Source organism: Phyllobates terribilis, unplaced genomic scaffold, assembly GCF_046119375.1.
Source record: "Phyllobates terribilis strain yellow unplaced genomic scaffold, ASM4611937v1 Scaffold_1__5_contigs__length_1240528914, whole genome shotgun sequence".
NCBI lineage: Eukaryota > Metazoa > Chordata > Amphibia > Anura > Dendrobatidae > Phyllobates > Phyllobates terribilis.
The window spans coordinates 559,410,986-559,428,316 of NW_027362761.1; the positions used below are offsets into that span (position 1 = coordinate 559,410,986).

The 17,331-nt window shown below is 43.0% G+C and overlaps 1 protein-coding gene across 2 annotated transcripts in view; it reads left to right on the plus strand.

Annotated features, from left to right (window-relative positions):
• The window catches only part of MYO5B (myosin VB), a 255,729-nt gene that overhangs the window by 92,653 nt on the left and 145,745 nt on the right, over positions 1 to 17,331 (plus strand). For both annotated transcript variants that reach the window (XM_073680474.1, XM_073680475.1), the window contains exons 3-4: positions 1,489 to 1,654; positions 3,102 to 3,246. In XM_073680474.1, the coding sequence (XP_073536575.1) occupies positions 1,489 to 1,654; positions 3,102 to 3,246 (311 nt within the window). The remainder of the gene's footprint in view (positions 1 to 1,488; positions 1,655 to 3,101; positions 3,247 to 17,331) is intronic.

Here is a 17,331-nt window from a genome sequence, read left to right on the forward strand (position 1 = left end):
GTCTTTTATGTGGACTTTTTTTTGGTAGTGTCTTGAGTGTTTTTCTGATGGTCTTGGCCACTTGTAGTTTTCCAGAGCGTTTATGTGACGACTTTATTTTTTTGGCCATTTTTTTGCTTAAATAATTAAGTCGTATTTTTTCGTTAAACAATGAAGCAAAAACTATGTCAAAATGCTGCAGAAATGTCCGCCCGCCATCCAGGTGTCTTTACAGCTTTCCATGCACTTGTATTGTAAAGCAGAACACTTTCCTGCTTCTTAGAAAACTGAATTAGTTAAAAGACGTTCAGAAGACTGAAGACATGAACAGGAGATGCTTTTGGAGAGTTTTCTGCTGGGTTGTTCCTGCAGTTTCTGCCTGATAAAGGCGACGTGTGCACACACCCTTATAGGAGGTCTGGACATCAAACGGAAATGGATGGTTATATAATGTCATATAAGATAAAGAAGTGTATCTAAGCCTGTACTGTGTTATTGTCTGCTGAGCTGTGTATCCAAGCCTATCATGTGTGGTACTGTCTGCTGAGCACCTAATTTATCTAAGCCTATCATGTGATCCTGTCTAGTGAGCACTGAGTGTATCTAAGCCTATCATGTGATCCTGTCTAGTGAGCACTGAGTGTATCTAAGCCTATCATGTGATCCTGTCTAGTGAACATTTCATGTATCTAAGCCTATCATGTGTGATATGTTTATATCAAAGTCAATTGTGTAATTCTGCCAAGCTGAGCCACTGTATCTGAGCTTATCATGCGTGGTACTGTCTGCTGAGCTGCGTATCTAATCCTATCATATGCTGTACTGTCTGCTGAGCTGTGTATCTAAGCCCATCATGTGTGGTACTGTCTGCTGAGCGGTGTATCAAAGCCTGTCATGTGTGATACTGTCTGTTTAGCCTGTGTAATTAATACTATCATGTGTTTCTGCTGAGCCGTGTATCTAAGCTTATCATGTGTGTTGCCATCTGTATCTATCCATATCCTGTGCTAGGCTATGTACGCCTTCACATTGCGTTCCGGCACCCGTTCGGTGGTCCCGTCGGCAGTTACATCCGGACCCCCACAAAACGGGATTGGGGCGTATGCGCCGATGGGCCTGTCCGCTTTCCCTGATGAGTGTCCCCCTCCAGTAGGCGTGCACGCCCGGAGATGATGCACGTCAGAGCGCACGTAGCTCTGCCAGCACTATCATAGTCTATGGCCCCGTCGGTGCATGCGCCCGAATCCTGTTTTGCGGGGGCCTGGACATAAGCCCCGACGGGACCACCAAGAGCAATGTGAAAGCACCCTAATAAGCCTGCATGTCAGCTACTCTCTGCCACCCAAGTGTATCCAAGCCCATTTTGTGCGATACACAAACTCGGAACACGGTATCTCAGGTACCATACAGATACAGTCTCTAAAGCTGATAAAGTTTGTGTTTTTTTTTCCCTTTGGCTGTAGTTGTTGTGTTTTCTTCTCCTAATATGTGGTGTACCTCCGCTCCCAGGTTCTGGAGTTCCCCGTGTCTCCCGCCTCGTTACCTCACTTGCGTAATCCAGACATTCTGGTGGGAGAGAATGACCTGACCGCCCTCAGTTACCTCCATGAACCGGCCGTGCTCCATAACCTGAAGGTCCGCTTCCTAGAATCCAACCACATCTACACCTACTGCGGTGAGTCCGCTCCACGGCCGTCTTCACCCAGGGGTCTGCCCACATCTGGGGGCACTTTCTTCTTGGGTGCCATTTGTCCAGGGTGAATGAAAACTTAGCAACGACTCTTGGTTTCCCCTTACATGACTTTTTTGCAATACTTTTAACCCATTCCTGACATCCCCTTCACATGAAAGGTGTGGATATATGGAACAGGAGCTTAGCCCGCGATACACAGGACAGGGTCCCAATGAAGACCACCACTGCCACCATCTTTGTGCTCTTTTAAAATAAAATAAAAAATCAGATTTGGTAACTCCTTGTCCTCAAAATTATTTAACCCATAAGTTAAACATCGTAAAGACAAAATAAAATCAAAACACTCAAATTGCAGTTTTTGTTTTTGGATTTCCACATTTTCTCCCAAGAATACATTAAAAAGTGATCAAAATGTCATATCTAACCCAAAATGGTACCAATGAAAAACACAGCCCACCATACCAAAATCATGCCCTTAACACAAGTTCTTTGCTGGAAAAATAAAACGTTTTGGATCTTAAAAAATGTCAAAATTTATTTATTTTTTCAAATGTCAGATTTTTTTTTTTTTAGCCACTAAAATATAGGAAACAAAATCTCTACAAGTTTGGTATAGCCATAATCGTCCTGACCTAGAGAATCCTATCACCAGGTCAATTTTATTGCAAAATGAATGCTGTAGAAATGAAACCAGAAAAAAACTTTGGCAGAATTGTTTTTTTTATTATTATTATTTTATTTTTACCATTTCATCCAATTACATTTTTTTCCCATTTTCTTTAAGTTATAAAGCTAAATTTCATCATGCAGAAAAAAACAAAACAAACCCTCGTTTGCTGATGGAAAAACATCTAAAAGTTATGAGTCTCGGAAAAATTGAAAGTGCAGAAACGTAAATTAGCCGTGGTGGGATGGGGGTTAATAGTCATGTTGCTGGTGTATTTTGTTTGCACAACTTTACCTACTGCCACTCATAAGGCAGCTATAGATGTACGGTAGTTATCTCTCTCCAGCCGCTCTGCTCCTCTAACCCTCATGAGAAACTGCAGCTGCATCCCCCTCCTCCCTCTCCCTCCACCCTGGCATTGCTTAGTGGTTGAGGAGGCTCCTGCAAGCAGGAAAATGTGACTCCCAGTTGCTGGAGACACTTAACCCTAATAAAATATATAACAAACAAAATAAATAGGTACCAGTGATTTCTGCAAAAATATTATAGTGACATAAAGGCAAACAAAAGTCACCATACAGCTCCAGGGAAGTCTCCAGTCCCCCATACTTGTATAGAGGCCGCCCACATAGAGTCACAGCATGATTCCCTCCTTTTTCGGCTAGGGCCTTAAGTATAAATTAATTTTTGGGGGTGAAGCATTTACAGAAGGGGGGTCCTCACTAATGGTTCTTTAAATCCTGACTCCTGTTTTCTCTATAGGAATTGTACTAGTTGCCATAAATCCCTACGAGCAGTTGCCAATCTACGGTGAAGATGTCATTTATGCCTACAGTGGGCAAAACATGGGCGATATGGACCCTCATATATTTGCTGTGGCAGAAGAGGCCTATAAACAGATGGCCAGGTACGTTTGTATGAATGCAGTTACCCTAAATCCAGAAAAACTTCCCAGTATGCAAAACGGTAAAGATATATTTTCAGATTGGATGTCAATGGTAAAAAAGTAAAAAGAATCACTGTATAGATGTTATTCTACAACATACTAATATATTTTGTGCTTCTATTACTTATTATTTCTATGTGCTTGCTGTCAGTGAATGAGACAAGTCTTCATCTCAACTTGAGAAATGGATACAATTGTATCCGGTGTAGACAATGCTCTGTGAGCTAAACACATCAGCACCTGCACAGATCTCTCTGCTAAATGTGCTACAATGTATCAGTTTGGAGCTCACAGAGCATTGTCTACCCTGGATACAATTGCATCCACTTCTCAGCTGAGAGCAGGACTAGTTATGCACATTGATACTGTATCTGAATGGAAACGAGTGTTCTCAGTCACTGACAGCAAACAGATATCTTGGAACTGGTAAGAAATTGAAACAAAGTTTACAAGAAACTTGTAGAACTTTGTGTACACTGAATAAGTTACAGGTAGTGTTGAGCATTCCGATACTGAAATATCGGGTATCGACCGATATTCGCGGTATCTGAGTTCCGATACTTTTAGAATATCGAATACCGGAATCGGAAGTTCCCATAATGCCTGCGCTCTGCAGTGTCTCTGAAGGATGACAAGCTGGATGGCAGCGCTCAGCTTACTGTACTTGTCATTTAGTGTTAAAGGATTTATTTAAAAAAATAATAGTGTTTTCATGCACCGTCTCTTTAAAAAAGCCGGGCCGGCAATTCAGCAGCGGTACCCGACAATTTACAACAGAAAGAATAGAGCATCACACATAGATTAGATAGATAGAAACATGTCAGTCACATATATATGAAGTACAGTGACAGTGTTGCTTACTGTACTTGTCATTTAGTGTAAAGTATTTATTTAAAAAAAAATTGGCGTGGGGTTCCCCGTAATTTTAGTCTCTAGCGGAGGTTAAGCAGACGGCTGGGGCAGATGTTTGAAGCCTGGGAAGGGGGTAATACCCACGGAGCTTCCCAGGCTACTGATATCAGCCCCCAGCTGAATACCTAGCCTTTACTAGCTATTAAAATGGGGGACCCCCCAAAAAAATGACGTGGGGTCCCCCATATTTTAATAGCTAGCAAAGGCTAGGCAGACAGCTGGGGGCTGATATTAATAGCCCAGGAAGGGTGCCATGAATATTGGCCCCCTTCCTGGCTAGAAACACCAGCCGTCAGCCGCCCCAGAAATGGCGCATCCATAGGATGTGCCAATTCTGGCACTTAGCCTCGCTCTTCCCACTGTCCTGTGGCGGTGGCAGTGTGGTAATAGGGCTGGGGTTGATGTCAGCTTATAATGCCAGCTGACATCAAGCCCAGGTTAGTAATGGAGAGGCGTCTATAAGACACCCCCATTACTAACCCCATAGTCAAAGTAAAAAAAAAAAACACAAATACCCAGAATAAAGTCCTTTAATTGAAATAAAGACATAATTCTTTAATGTTCTAAATTAAACTCTACTTACCATCACGCCCATTCCAGCTGAAGCCAACGATCTCCTGCAATAAAAGTAAAATAATAAAGCAACATCATCCTTACATTTCCATGGTTCCCACGATGGCTCCAGCTCTGTCATTTACATGACAGGCTGGATCGCAGCAGAACGCTGCCATCCAGCTTGCCATGCCGCACACACTGAGAAGCGCAGGCATGCTTGCGCTCCTCAGTGTCTGGCTGTGACGGCATAAAGATGAGCCGAGGTCATGTCCAATGAACTCAGCTCACCACATGCACGTCACTGACAGCGTGGGAGAAATCTCCTGCACTCAGCGCTTCAGCGTGAGAATTCTCCCAAACTGTCAATGACGTGCATGTGGTGAGCTGAGTTCATTGGACATGACCTCGGCTCATCTTTATGCCGTCACAGCCAGACACCGAGGAGCGCAAGCATGCCTGCGCTTCTCAGTGTGTGCGGCATGGCAAGCTGGATGGCAGCGTTCTGCTGCGATCCAGCCTGTCATGTAAATGACAGAGCTGGAGCCATCGTGGGAACCATGGAAAGGTAAGGATGATGTTGCTTTATTATTTTACTTTTATTGCAGGAGATCGTTGGCTTCAGCTGGAATGGGCGTGATGGTAAGTATGGTTTAATTTAGAACATTAAAGAATTGTGTCTTTATTTCAATTAAAGGACTTTATTCTGGGTATTTGTGTTTTTTTTTTTTTTTTACTTTGACTATGGGGTTAATAATGGGGGTGTCTTATAGACGCCTCTCCATTACTAACCTGGGCTTGATGTCAGCTGGCATTATAAGCTGACATCAACCCCAGCCCTATTACCCCACTGCCACCGCTACAGGGCAGTGGGAAGAGCGAGGCTAAGTGCCAGAATTGGCACATCCTATGGATGCGCCATTTCTGGGGCGGCTGACGGCTGGTGTTTCTAGCCTGGGAGGGGGTCAATATTCATGGCACCCTTCCTGGGCTATTAATATCAGCCTCCAGCTGTCTGCCTAGCCTTTGCTAGCTATTAAAATAGGGGGGACCCCACGTCATTTTTTTGGGGGGTCCCCCATTTTAATAGCTAGTAAAGGCTAGGTATTCAGCTGGGGGCTGATATTAGTAGCCTGGGAAGCTCCGTGGGTATTACCCCCTTCCCAGGCTTCAAACATCTGCCCCAGCCGTCTGCTTAACCTCCGCTAGAGACTAAAATTACGGGGAACCCCACGCCAAATTTTTTTTTAATAAATCCTTTATTTTAACACTAAATGACAAGTACAGTAATCAACACTGTCACTGTACTTCATATATATGTGACTGACATGTTTCTATCTATCTAATCTATGTGTGATTCTCTATTCTGTCTGTTATAAATTGTCGGGTACCGCTGCTGAATTGCCGGCGGCTTTTTTAAAGAGACAGTGCACGAAAACACGAATATTTTTTTTAATAAATCCTTTACACTAAATGACAAGTACAGTAAGCAACACTGTCACTGTACTTCATATATATGTGACTGACATGTTTCTATCTATCTAATCTATGTGTGAAGCTCTATTCTTTCTGTTGTAAATTGTCGGGTACCGGTGTATGCCGCTGATGAATTGCCGGCTTTTCGCTTAATACATTCTACATTATTCTTAGTTGTTTATTTTCCTTCATGTAGAATTAACCTACAAGGAAAGAAAGGGTTTATTTTCATTCCGATATTTGTGTCCCATTGACTTGCATTGGTTTCCGGTATCGGAATCGGCGATATCCGATACGTTTTGGGTATCGGTCCGATCCAATCCGATACGATATTTCCTGATATCGGAAGGTATCACTCAACACTAGTTACAGGTATAGTTGATTACTTGCTGATTGCTGGGAGTCTGACCACTGCCAGAGACAGCCTAGAACTGTGCTCATCTTTTTCTGACAATACCGTAGAAAAAACCGTGAAAAACTCCATAATTAAGAGCGCGGAGGTTCACATGCACGGCTATTACTCTACTCTAACGGGTAATTTCAGGTTCTGGTTTTCAGAATCTGTCGGATCCCATCAGCAAGTGTTCACTTTATAAAATATGAATAAACCTAAACTATGATAGCAGCAATGTTGGTTATTAGCAACTTTCCTCTCTTCTTCTTTTTTTTATTGTTATACTCGCGCTTTTTTTCTTTTCAACCTTCTTCTACAGTGAACGAGCTGTCTTGTGTATTGTTCCCTTGTTGTATACACATTCCCCACGCTGACTCTTCCACTTTTGACTGTAGAAACAACTAAGAAGCTGATAATTAAAAACTTTGGCAGCTTTCCCCAAAAAGAAAAAGTTTTAATTGCATTTTGGCATTAATATTCAAAGGTGTAAAAAGGAAATAAAAAAACAGATTTACAGCATTGAGTAAATCTAGTTGGCGTTCTGCTCTGCATCCTGGATAATAAATGTGTTGCGCTACATTTGCATTGCTGAAAATAGGGAATAAGAGGCAGCAGCTGTCCGAGCGTAACCCTTAAAAATCAGGACAGAGATATTCATTATTTACAGAGGCTTCTGTGTGTGAGTGAGTGGTTTATCGGAGTCATTTGCCAGTGACATGTATTGTTACTCTTCTCTGCACTCGTTATCATCCCCGGCCTGCTGCGCTTATATAACCACTATCTGGTCGGATACATTGGACACAGACTCTAAGGTCGATTGTAATAATCAAATTTTCCCTTAATTTATCATCAAAATGGGACGTGAACTTAAAGGGGTTTCCAGGGTTCGAAAAATATTCCAGCTTTTTTTTTTTCCCCCAATAACATTGTGTCTGGTATTCACTAAAGTGCATGAAGTTGAGCTGCAATACCCTTTATGACCTGTAGACAGGTGTGGCACTATTTTTTTTAATGAAGGCTGCCATGTTTTTCAAATTCTTTGCAACCACTTTAAATAGAGATTATATTGGAGGTAGATTTTGAACACCGCTACAAATTTACATTCGCTTAGTTACTTACCGTTCAAGGAACGGGTTTACAATTCTAGTGGCCCCCTTTTGGGTGATTGTACTGGGTTTGTATTAGTTTCCAAGTGTCTACACATTTTGCTGTGTGGGTGACAACTATTTGGGTATTTCTAGCAAATTGCAATAACAAGGTCATGTTGGTAATGGTCCAGGTCCTGCAGTACCCAGGGTAAGAACCAGTCCAGACAGCAGGATTAACCTTGAGGGCCCCCGCCTCTATCACAATAATTAGTGTCAATGCACCCAGGAATTTGATGCCAATAGCCATTGCTTGCTAGAATAATGTTGAGCATGGTTGGAATTGGGGACCGATGGTTGGGATTGTTTTTAGGACCAAGGATAACAGGAAGAAAACACTTAACTATGGGGATATAGGTGGAAGAATATGGAAAGCATCTTTAAAGCAGACCTGTTAGCTACTTGAAATACTGCTGAGTAGTTAGCACTGCAGCCTTGCAGCGCTGGGGTCCTGGGTTCAAATCCCACCAAGGACAATGTGACGACACCGCTTCTAATCTTAATAAGCCAGACATCGTCTAGATTTGTTAAGCCAAGAGAAATACACTATTGTGTTTGTGTTGACTTGTAAATGTACAGTACAGACCAAAAGTTTGGACACACCTTCTCATTTAAAGATTTTTCTGTATTTTCATGACTATGAAAATTGTACATTCACACTGAAGGCATCAAAACTATGAATTAACACATGTGGAATTATATACTTAACAAAAAAGTGTGAAACAACTGAAAATATGTCTTATATTCTAGGTTCTTCAAAATAGCCACCTTTTGCTTTGATGACTGCTTTGCACACTCTTGTCATTCTCTTGATGAGCTTCAAGAGGTAGTCACCAGAAATGGTTTTCACTTCACAGGTGTGCCCTGTCAGGTTTAATAAGTGGGATTTCTTGCCTTATAAATGGGGTTGGGACCATCAGTTGTGTTGTGCAGAAGTCTGGTGGATACACAGCTGATAGTCCTACTGAATAGACTGTTAGAATTTGTATTATGGCAAGAAAAAAGCAGCTAAGTAAAGAAAAACGAGTGGCCATCATTACTTTAAGAAATGAAGGTCAGTCAGTGCGAAAAATTGGGAAAACTTTGAAAGTGTCTCCAAGTGCAGTTGCAAAAACCATCAAGCGCTACAAAGAAACTGGCTCACATGAAGACCGCCCCAGGAAAGGAAGACCATGAGTCACCTCTGCTTCTGAGGATAAGTTTATCCGAGTCACCAGCCTCAGAAATCACAGGTCAACAGCAGCTCAGATTAGAGACCAGGTCAATGCCACACAGAGTTCTAGCAGCAGACACATCTCTTCAACAACTGTTAAGAGGAGACTTTGTGCAGCAGGCCTTCATGGTAAAATAGCTGCTAGGAAACCACTGCTAAGGACAGGCAACAAGTAGAAGAGGCTTGTTTGGGCTAAAGAACACAAGGAATGTACAGTGGAAATCTGTGCTTTGGTCTGATGAGTCCAAATTTGAGATCTTTGGTTCCAACCACCGTGTCTTTGTGCGACGCAGAAAAGGTGAACGGATGGACTCTACATGCCTGGTTCCCACCGTGAGGCATGAAGGAGGAGGTGTGATGGTGTGGGGGTTCTTTGCTGGTGACACTGTTGGGGATTTATTCAAAATTGAGGGCATACTGAACCAGCATGACTACCACAGCATCTTGCAGCGGCATGCTATTTCATCCGGTTTGCGTTTAGTTGGACCATCATTTATTTTTCAACAGGACAATGACCTAATACACCTCCAGGCTGTGTAAGGGCTATTTGACCAAGAAGGAGAGTGATGGGGTGCTACGCCAGATGACTTGGCCTCCACAGTCACCAGACCTGAACCCAATCGAGATGGTTTGGGGTGAGCTGGAATGCAGAGTGAAGGCAAAAGGGCCAACAAGTGTTAAGCATCTCTGGGAACTCCTTCAAGATTGTTGGAAGACCTTTTCTGGTGACTACCTCTTGAAGCTCATCAAGAGAATGCCAACAGTTTGCAAAGCAGTCATCAAAGCAAAAGGTGGCTACTTTGAAGAACCTAGAATATAAGACATATTTTCAGTTGTTTCACACTTTTTTGTTAAGTATATAATTCCACATGTGTTAATTCATAGTTTTGATGCCTTCCGTGTGAATGTACAATTTTCATATTCAAGAAAATACAGAAAAATCTTTAAATGAGAAGGTGTCTCCAAACTTTTGGTCTGTACTGTATGTGTATTTTTGTGGCTGGTCATGAAGGACATATTATTTGTATAAACCTGAATGTTTTCTTCTCTTGGTTCTGAAACAATGATGTTTGTTATTATGCTAATTACATATTGTACTAAGGCCAGCTAGATGTTTATTTACAAGTCAACACAAATACAATAGTGCATTTCTCTTGGATTCACAAATATAGACTTCTGGCTGATTAAGATTAGAAGCTGTTTTGTCACAGACAACATCTGCAAGGAGTTTGTATCTTCTCCCCGTGTTTGTGTAGGTTGTGAGCCCCAATGGGGACAGTGCCAATAATGTCTGTAAAGCACTGTGGAATTATTGGCGCTATATAAGTGAGTAAAATAAATAAAAATAATACTTCAATTTTGGAAGATCTTTTCCAATAACTATGTGTTATTCTTCTGTTATTCCTTTTAGAAATGTATGAATAAATTAACACCTAGGTGTTACCAGTTGGGGATGTGTCCCTACTGTCCAATCAATGCTGATAATGCGAGAACACACCCAGTTGTCAATTTTTCATAAATTTCCAGGAGGAATAACTGGGGTATGTCACAATGTAGAATTTTACGGGAAAATATTCAGAATTATTTCTTTGTGGAAAATGAAATGGTTTACTTAAAGAGAGAGTTCACAGGGTCTCGTTTTCAGAGGTGAGGTAGAACTGGGATGCAGGACCATGGGATAGTCAGATGACGGAGATGAGGCAGAACTGGGATGCGGTACTACGAAATCTGGCAAGTCAGACAATCGGGGAAACCTAACAGTGCCGTAAACATTCTCTGGTTTAAGGTTGTGTTCACATGTTGCCGCTGCTTTGCGGCTAAGCCTTAGCTAATGCCAGGATCCATTGTTATACTAGTGAGGGTCAGTTTTTTTTTACAGTCACTACTGGGACTTTTTCATTCAGCATTAGTGGGAGTCCCGGCAGCTGTGTCCTCTATCATTGCCTAGAGCGGCATTCATTCCCATTGTGATCATAGGTTTTCAGATCTCCCCATCCTCCATTGATCATGCGTGAACTATGAAGTTTTTATGAAAGCAATTACTAGGACCCGTTCATTAGGAATAGGTGGGAGTAGCTGTGGTTGGTTTATCACAGGGCTCATGGGCATGGTCTGATGACCTGGAAAATAAACTATATAGTGAAAAGTACTGGACCTCACTGCTTAATCATTTAATTCAGGTTTTACATTCAGTCCCATTGACCTGGTATATAGCATCTGGCTGCCCCATTGCCCTGATGTATAACATCCGGACCCATTGCCTCCAGTGTTTCATATCCGACTACAGTGTATAACATCCAGCCCCTCACCCCCAGTGTACGATATCGAGCCCCTCGCCCTCCAGTGTATAACCTCCTGCACCTTGCCCTCTGGTGTATAACTTCTGCCCCCCTCGCCCCCGGTGTATAACATCCACCCCAGCGTATAACCTCCTGCCCCTCACTCCTCAATGTATAACCTCCGGGCCCCTTTCCCCGGGTGTATAACATCCGGCCCCTCACTACACCGGTGTATAGCATCCACTAAGACTATTGGACCAATGGACGTAGAGCGGAGTCCGCGGCTCTAAGGGATGCAGACTTTTTCCAGCACGGAGCATGGGTTACGTCAATCTTATTGCTGTGTTTTATTAGAGATTTGCTTGCTCGTCAGTTCAGCCTTAGGTATCAATGTTTCCATTCGGTGACCGTAAGGCTATGTGCCCAAGATACAGAAATGCATATTTTTTCCACTTCTCCCTAGCAGGAAAAATGCATACGGATTTTACATGCGTTTTTCCCGCCAGGTAGAAGCGTTTGTCAAGCGTTTTTGCATGCATTTCTGCATGCGGGTTATCAAGCACTTTTCCAAGCGATTTTAGCATCACTTGGAAAAGTGCTTGACAACTTGGTCACACTATATAAATCCATGCAACCGGCATGGATTTATATAGTGTGACCAAGTAATAGTTAAAAAAAAAAAAAAAAAAAGAATTGTAAAAAATAAAGATTATACTTACCTTCCGATGGCTCCCGGTATTTTCTCCGCTCCGTCCGGTCTCTCGCGGTGGTGTGAAGGACCTGCGATTACGTCATTGAGTCATGTGACAGGTCACGCGACTGCCGACGTTAGCGGTCCTGTGACCTGTCACATGACTCAATGACGTCATGTCAGGTCCTCACACCACCAGGGGGCCGACCAACACACCGCACGCATCACTGAGGAGGCCGGGGGACATCGGAAGGTAAGTATAAACTTTTATTTTAAAATCTTTTTTTTACAGGTACCATGGTACCCAGGTCTGGATGAGAGTCTCCTCTTCTCCAGGCCTGGGTACCATCCGCACATTGAATCGCTTCATATCCACGTGTGCACATGTAGTGATGCGGATATCAAGCGTTTCAATGCAAGTCAATGGCGGCAATTACGTTGCATGTCCGCAAAATTAATGGGCATGCTGCGTATTGTTCCGCAATGATAATCCGCAGCGGAAATTTCCGCAGCATGTGCACAGCACATGCGGATTATCATTGGGGACCATGGGGCACGTATTACCAAGCGTTTTTTAAGCGTTTTCGCTGCGGAAATTCCGCTGCAAAAACGCTTGAAAAATGCATAGTGGGCACGCAGCCTAAGCAGAAGAAGACCTGCAGGCTGGATCTTATGCATACATAAGGCCAGATCCAAGATTAGTAATCAAGGAACGCAATCAGTCCATTGTTCACCCAGGCACTAGTCCCATTGTGTAGAAGGGGGACAATAGATGCAGCAGAGCCTTCACTACAGGGGGGTCTCACATGCAGCCCCAGGTGATAGGCTTCTGGAATATTCTTCATTCTTTGAGCTAAAGGCAAATGTTTAAGAGGGTGGGTGGGTGTGAACACTTCTGCCCATTCAGGGGGCTGATCTTAGGGAGGGAGGAAAATAAGCCACATGTTTAGTGAGGGAGTGTGGAATGACATCGAAGGGAGAGGATCTAGGCTGAGGTTCTGGAGCCCATGGATGGATGGCCTATGGAGTTGGGAGATCGGTTGCTGACTGGGCTAGATAAACGTGCTACAGTTATGGGATCTGTTGTCTGGATTTGATGAACTTTCTTAAGAACTATTGCTACTGGATACCTGTCCATCTATCTTTTTATCTGTCGCCTGGAGGAGCGTGGACTGTGACTGCACACTATTCTGGCTGGAGATAAGAAATCTGTGGGCCAACCAAAAGTTGGGAGACAGTGACTTTCGCCTGGTACAAAGGCAGTGGAATTACTGGCCCCGGGGATGGGCTCTTGTGGACTGGGGGCAATGTATTTTGGCCATTTACCTGGAGTGGTTGTAAAACCTTGGATGTAAGGAATAAAAATAGTTGCATTGTTAACCTGCCTAGGTGATTATTATAACCCACAACCTCAGATCTTCACTCGCCCCCTCACCACACCGGTGCATAACATCCATCCCCTCGCCCCCGGTGTATAACTCCTGGCCCCCCACCATGCCATCTGCCTTTACTAACGTGACAGAATGGCCGAGGGTGCAGAGCTCACTGATACCAGCGCGTTCCTGTTATAGGAGACACCGGGGTAACAAGTCCATTCATGACATTTCTTCCTTCCAAAATCTTCCCCCATCAGTGATATTATTGAGACATGGAAGGAACCACAGCAACTCGGGCATGAAGTGGAGACCCCGTAACGGTTAGAGTGGGGGGGTTTAGTGCTGAGGAACAGAGGGCAGAAAAGTCACCAACCCTCTGCTGACCCCATAACTGCAGAGTCCAGACCTCCTCTGGTATAACATCAGCACAATCACTGCGCCCCCGCCAGGAGCTTCATGGCCGAGCAGCTAAATGCCGCCGTATATCACTAAGCACAATGCCGAGCGTCAGATGGAGAGGTGTAAATCCACCACTACCGGACTCTGGAGGAGTGCAGTGATTGATCACACTTCTCTATCTGCGTGTGATGGAGGAGTCTGGGTTTGGTGAAGGAGAACGTTCCCCACCCCACCCCCCCAACTGCATTGTGCCCGCTGCTGTATAGATGGTGTAGGAGGATAATACTATTGGCTGTTATCAGGGGGCGGCCGCGGCCTCTTAGCTCCAGTGAAGGGAAATCTTACTTCTTCTGCACAAAACATTGTGGACAATTGTAGCCTCCAGCTTTGTGGGAACAGTTTGGGGTTCACCCTCTTCTGTTCCCTATGACTGAGCCCAGTGCAGAAGCTCCATACAGACATGGAGGAGAACATGAGCGGCCGCACAGAAGCCGGACCTCAGCCCCATCCTATAATGGAGATTGTGAGCCCGGACCCCCCAACATCAGGGTCTGACCCCACTAATGATCTTCTGGATGAAGGGGCAAAAATCCCCAAATCTCTTATAACTGCTCCCGCTCTACTGGAGGGAAAGACTCCATATTAGTGTCTATGGATGTAGGGTGGGACGTCAGGAAAGCTCTTGGAGTGGGGTGTGGCGGTGTTCCAGTACTTTTGGTCACATAGTGTGTATTTATGACTTATTTTTGTGTATTTGTGTGTAGGAGGGGGAGTCTTTTGGTCCTAAAAGCCCCCTATGTGAACCACAAATGATGAAGCAAGCAATATCTGTGGAGTAACCGTGGCAGACGCGAGTTTCATTAGGATTCATGTGTCGCTAGGGAATATATTATGAATACTGCAGTGTAAGATGCTAGAAAATGTGAATTTTCAGAAAAGCTTTTTCCAAAGGCTGCAGATAATGTGTCTGTTCCGCAGCATTGAAGCCTTTTTTCTAGCCCAGATAGAGGGATTTCTTGAGTTGCTGTCACTGGTTTGGTAAACATAAAACTATAGGATAAAGAAAATGATTTATTCCAGATTATGATGAAAATAAATCATATTTTATGTACTAATTATTATGCGTTGCTACGGTAGATTTCTGAAAATTATTTTTTTTTTTGCCCAGAGCAACCAATCACAGCGCAGCTGTAAGAGATGAAGAGCACTGTAAGAGATGAAAGCTGTGCTGTGATTGGTTGCTATGGGCAACAATAACCGCATCATCAATGTCTTCCATTTTGTTGGTTATCATTCATCTTTTTTAATAATTTGTTATAGTAAAGGGCTGAGCAGGTGCCAAAACTTTTTAGCAATTGTTGTTTTTAGCTTTGCCCTTTTATTCTTTTCTTTATACGTGATCTCACAACGCAGACTTTGTATCCGCGGCGGTATCAGACCTTGATGATGAGACACATTCCAGTCAGATAACTGTGCTGATATTCATGACAGAGTAATATTCAGATTTGCAGACGCTCCAATTAAGCAAGAATGTAGATGGGTGTAATTATTTTGCCCCAGTGCACTTCAATGGTGGCCGACCAAACAACTCTGTTCTCTCATTCATGAGACTTTCATCTACAAGCGGAAAAAAAACACATTATTAAACTTCAAAATATAATCAAACCTGTAAATTTTTCATAATTTTAGAGCTTTGATTGGATTTGTTTCGGATACAATCAAGGAAAATTAAAATCTCTGTTCTTTTTTTTTGGACTTCTGCAAAAGCCACCTCCTCTTCCAGAAAATAGAGAAAAAAATGACCTATAATATATAATCAATTCATGGCGTATCCTACGGGTCAGCCATCATTTAAATAAAAACACCCCAAAATTGAAGAGGCCGTTAATTTCCTTCTGATGAAATGTAATACCAATTGGGTGTCCTTGAACTGGGACCATCACAGAATGAAAAGGCTACTAGACGGAATAAAGTGACAAAACCCTTTAAGAGCCACTTTGGGTTCTCACATACTTTCCATGTCTACCAGGATTGTCCACAGGTTCCCAAGGGGAAGAAAGACGTCCCGGACTCCCAAAAGGGTTGACCAATTTTTCAGGACAAAGACCTCACAGTACAGGGATAATACACACAGTGATGTCACAGTACAGGGATAATACACACAGTGATGTCACAGTACAGGGATAATACACACAGTGATGTCACAGTACAGGGATAATACATACAGTGATGTCACAGTACAGGGATAATACACACAGTGATGTCACAGTACAGGGATAATACATACAGTGATGTCACAGTACAGGGATAATACACACAGTGATGTCACAGTACAGGGATAATATACACAGTACAGGGATAATACACACAGTGATGTCACAGTACAGGGATAATACACACAGTGATGTCACAGTACAGGGATAATACACACAGTGATGTCACAGTACAGGGATAATACATACAGTGATGTCACAGTACAGGGATAATACACACAGTGATGTCACAGTACAGGGATAATACATACAGTGATGTCACAGTACAGGGATAATACACACAGTGATGTCACAGTACAGGGATAATACACACAGTGATGTCACAGTACAGGGATAATATACACAGTACAGGGATAATACACACAGTGATGTCACAGTACAGGGATAATACACACAGTGATGTCACAGTACAGGGATAATACACACAGTGATGTCACAGTACAGGGATAATACACACAGTGATGTCACAGTACAGGGATAATACACACAGTGATGTCACAGTACAGGGATAATACACACAGTGATGTCACAGTACAGGGATAATACATACAGTGATGTCACAGTACAGGGATAATACACACAGTGATGTCACAGTACAGGGATAATACACACAGTGATGTCACAGTACAGGGATAATATACACAGTACAGGGATAATACACAGTGATGTCACAGTACAGGGATAATACACACAGTGATGTCACAGTACAGGGATAATACACACAGTGATGTCACAGTACAGAGAGAATACACACAGTAATGTCACAGTACAGGGATAATACACACAGTGATGTCACAGTACTGGGATAATATACACCGTACAGGGATAATACACAGTGATGTCACAGTACAGGGATAATACACACAGTTATGTCACAATACAGGGATAATACACACAGTGGTGTCACACTACAGAGATAATACACACAGTGTTGTCACAGTACAGAGATAATACACACAGTGTTGTCACAGTACAGAGATAATACACACAGTGATGTCACAGTACAGGGATAATATACACAGTTATGTCACACTACAGAGATAATACACACAGTGGTGTCACAGTACAGAGATAATACACACAGTGTTGTCACAGTACAGAGATAATACACACAGTGATGTCACAGTACAGGGATAATACACAGTGATGTCACAGTACAGGGATAATACACACAGTGATGTCACAGTACAGGGATAATACACACAGTGATGTCACAGTACAGAGAGAATACACACAGTGATGTCACAGTACAGGGATAATACACACAGTGATGTCACAGTACAGGGATAATATACACAGTACAGGGATAATACACAGTGATGTCACAGTACAGGGA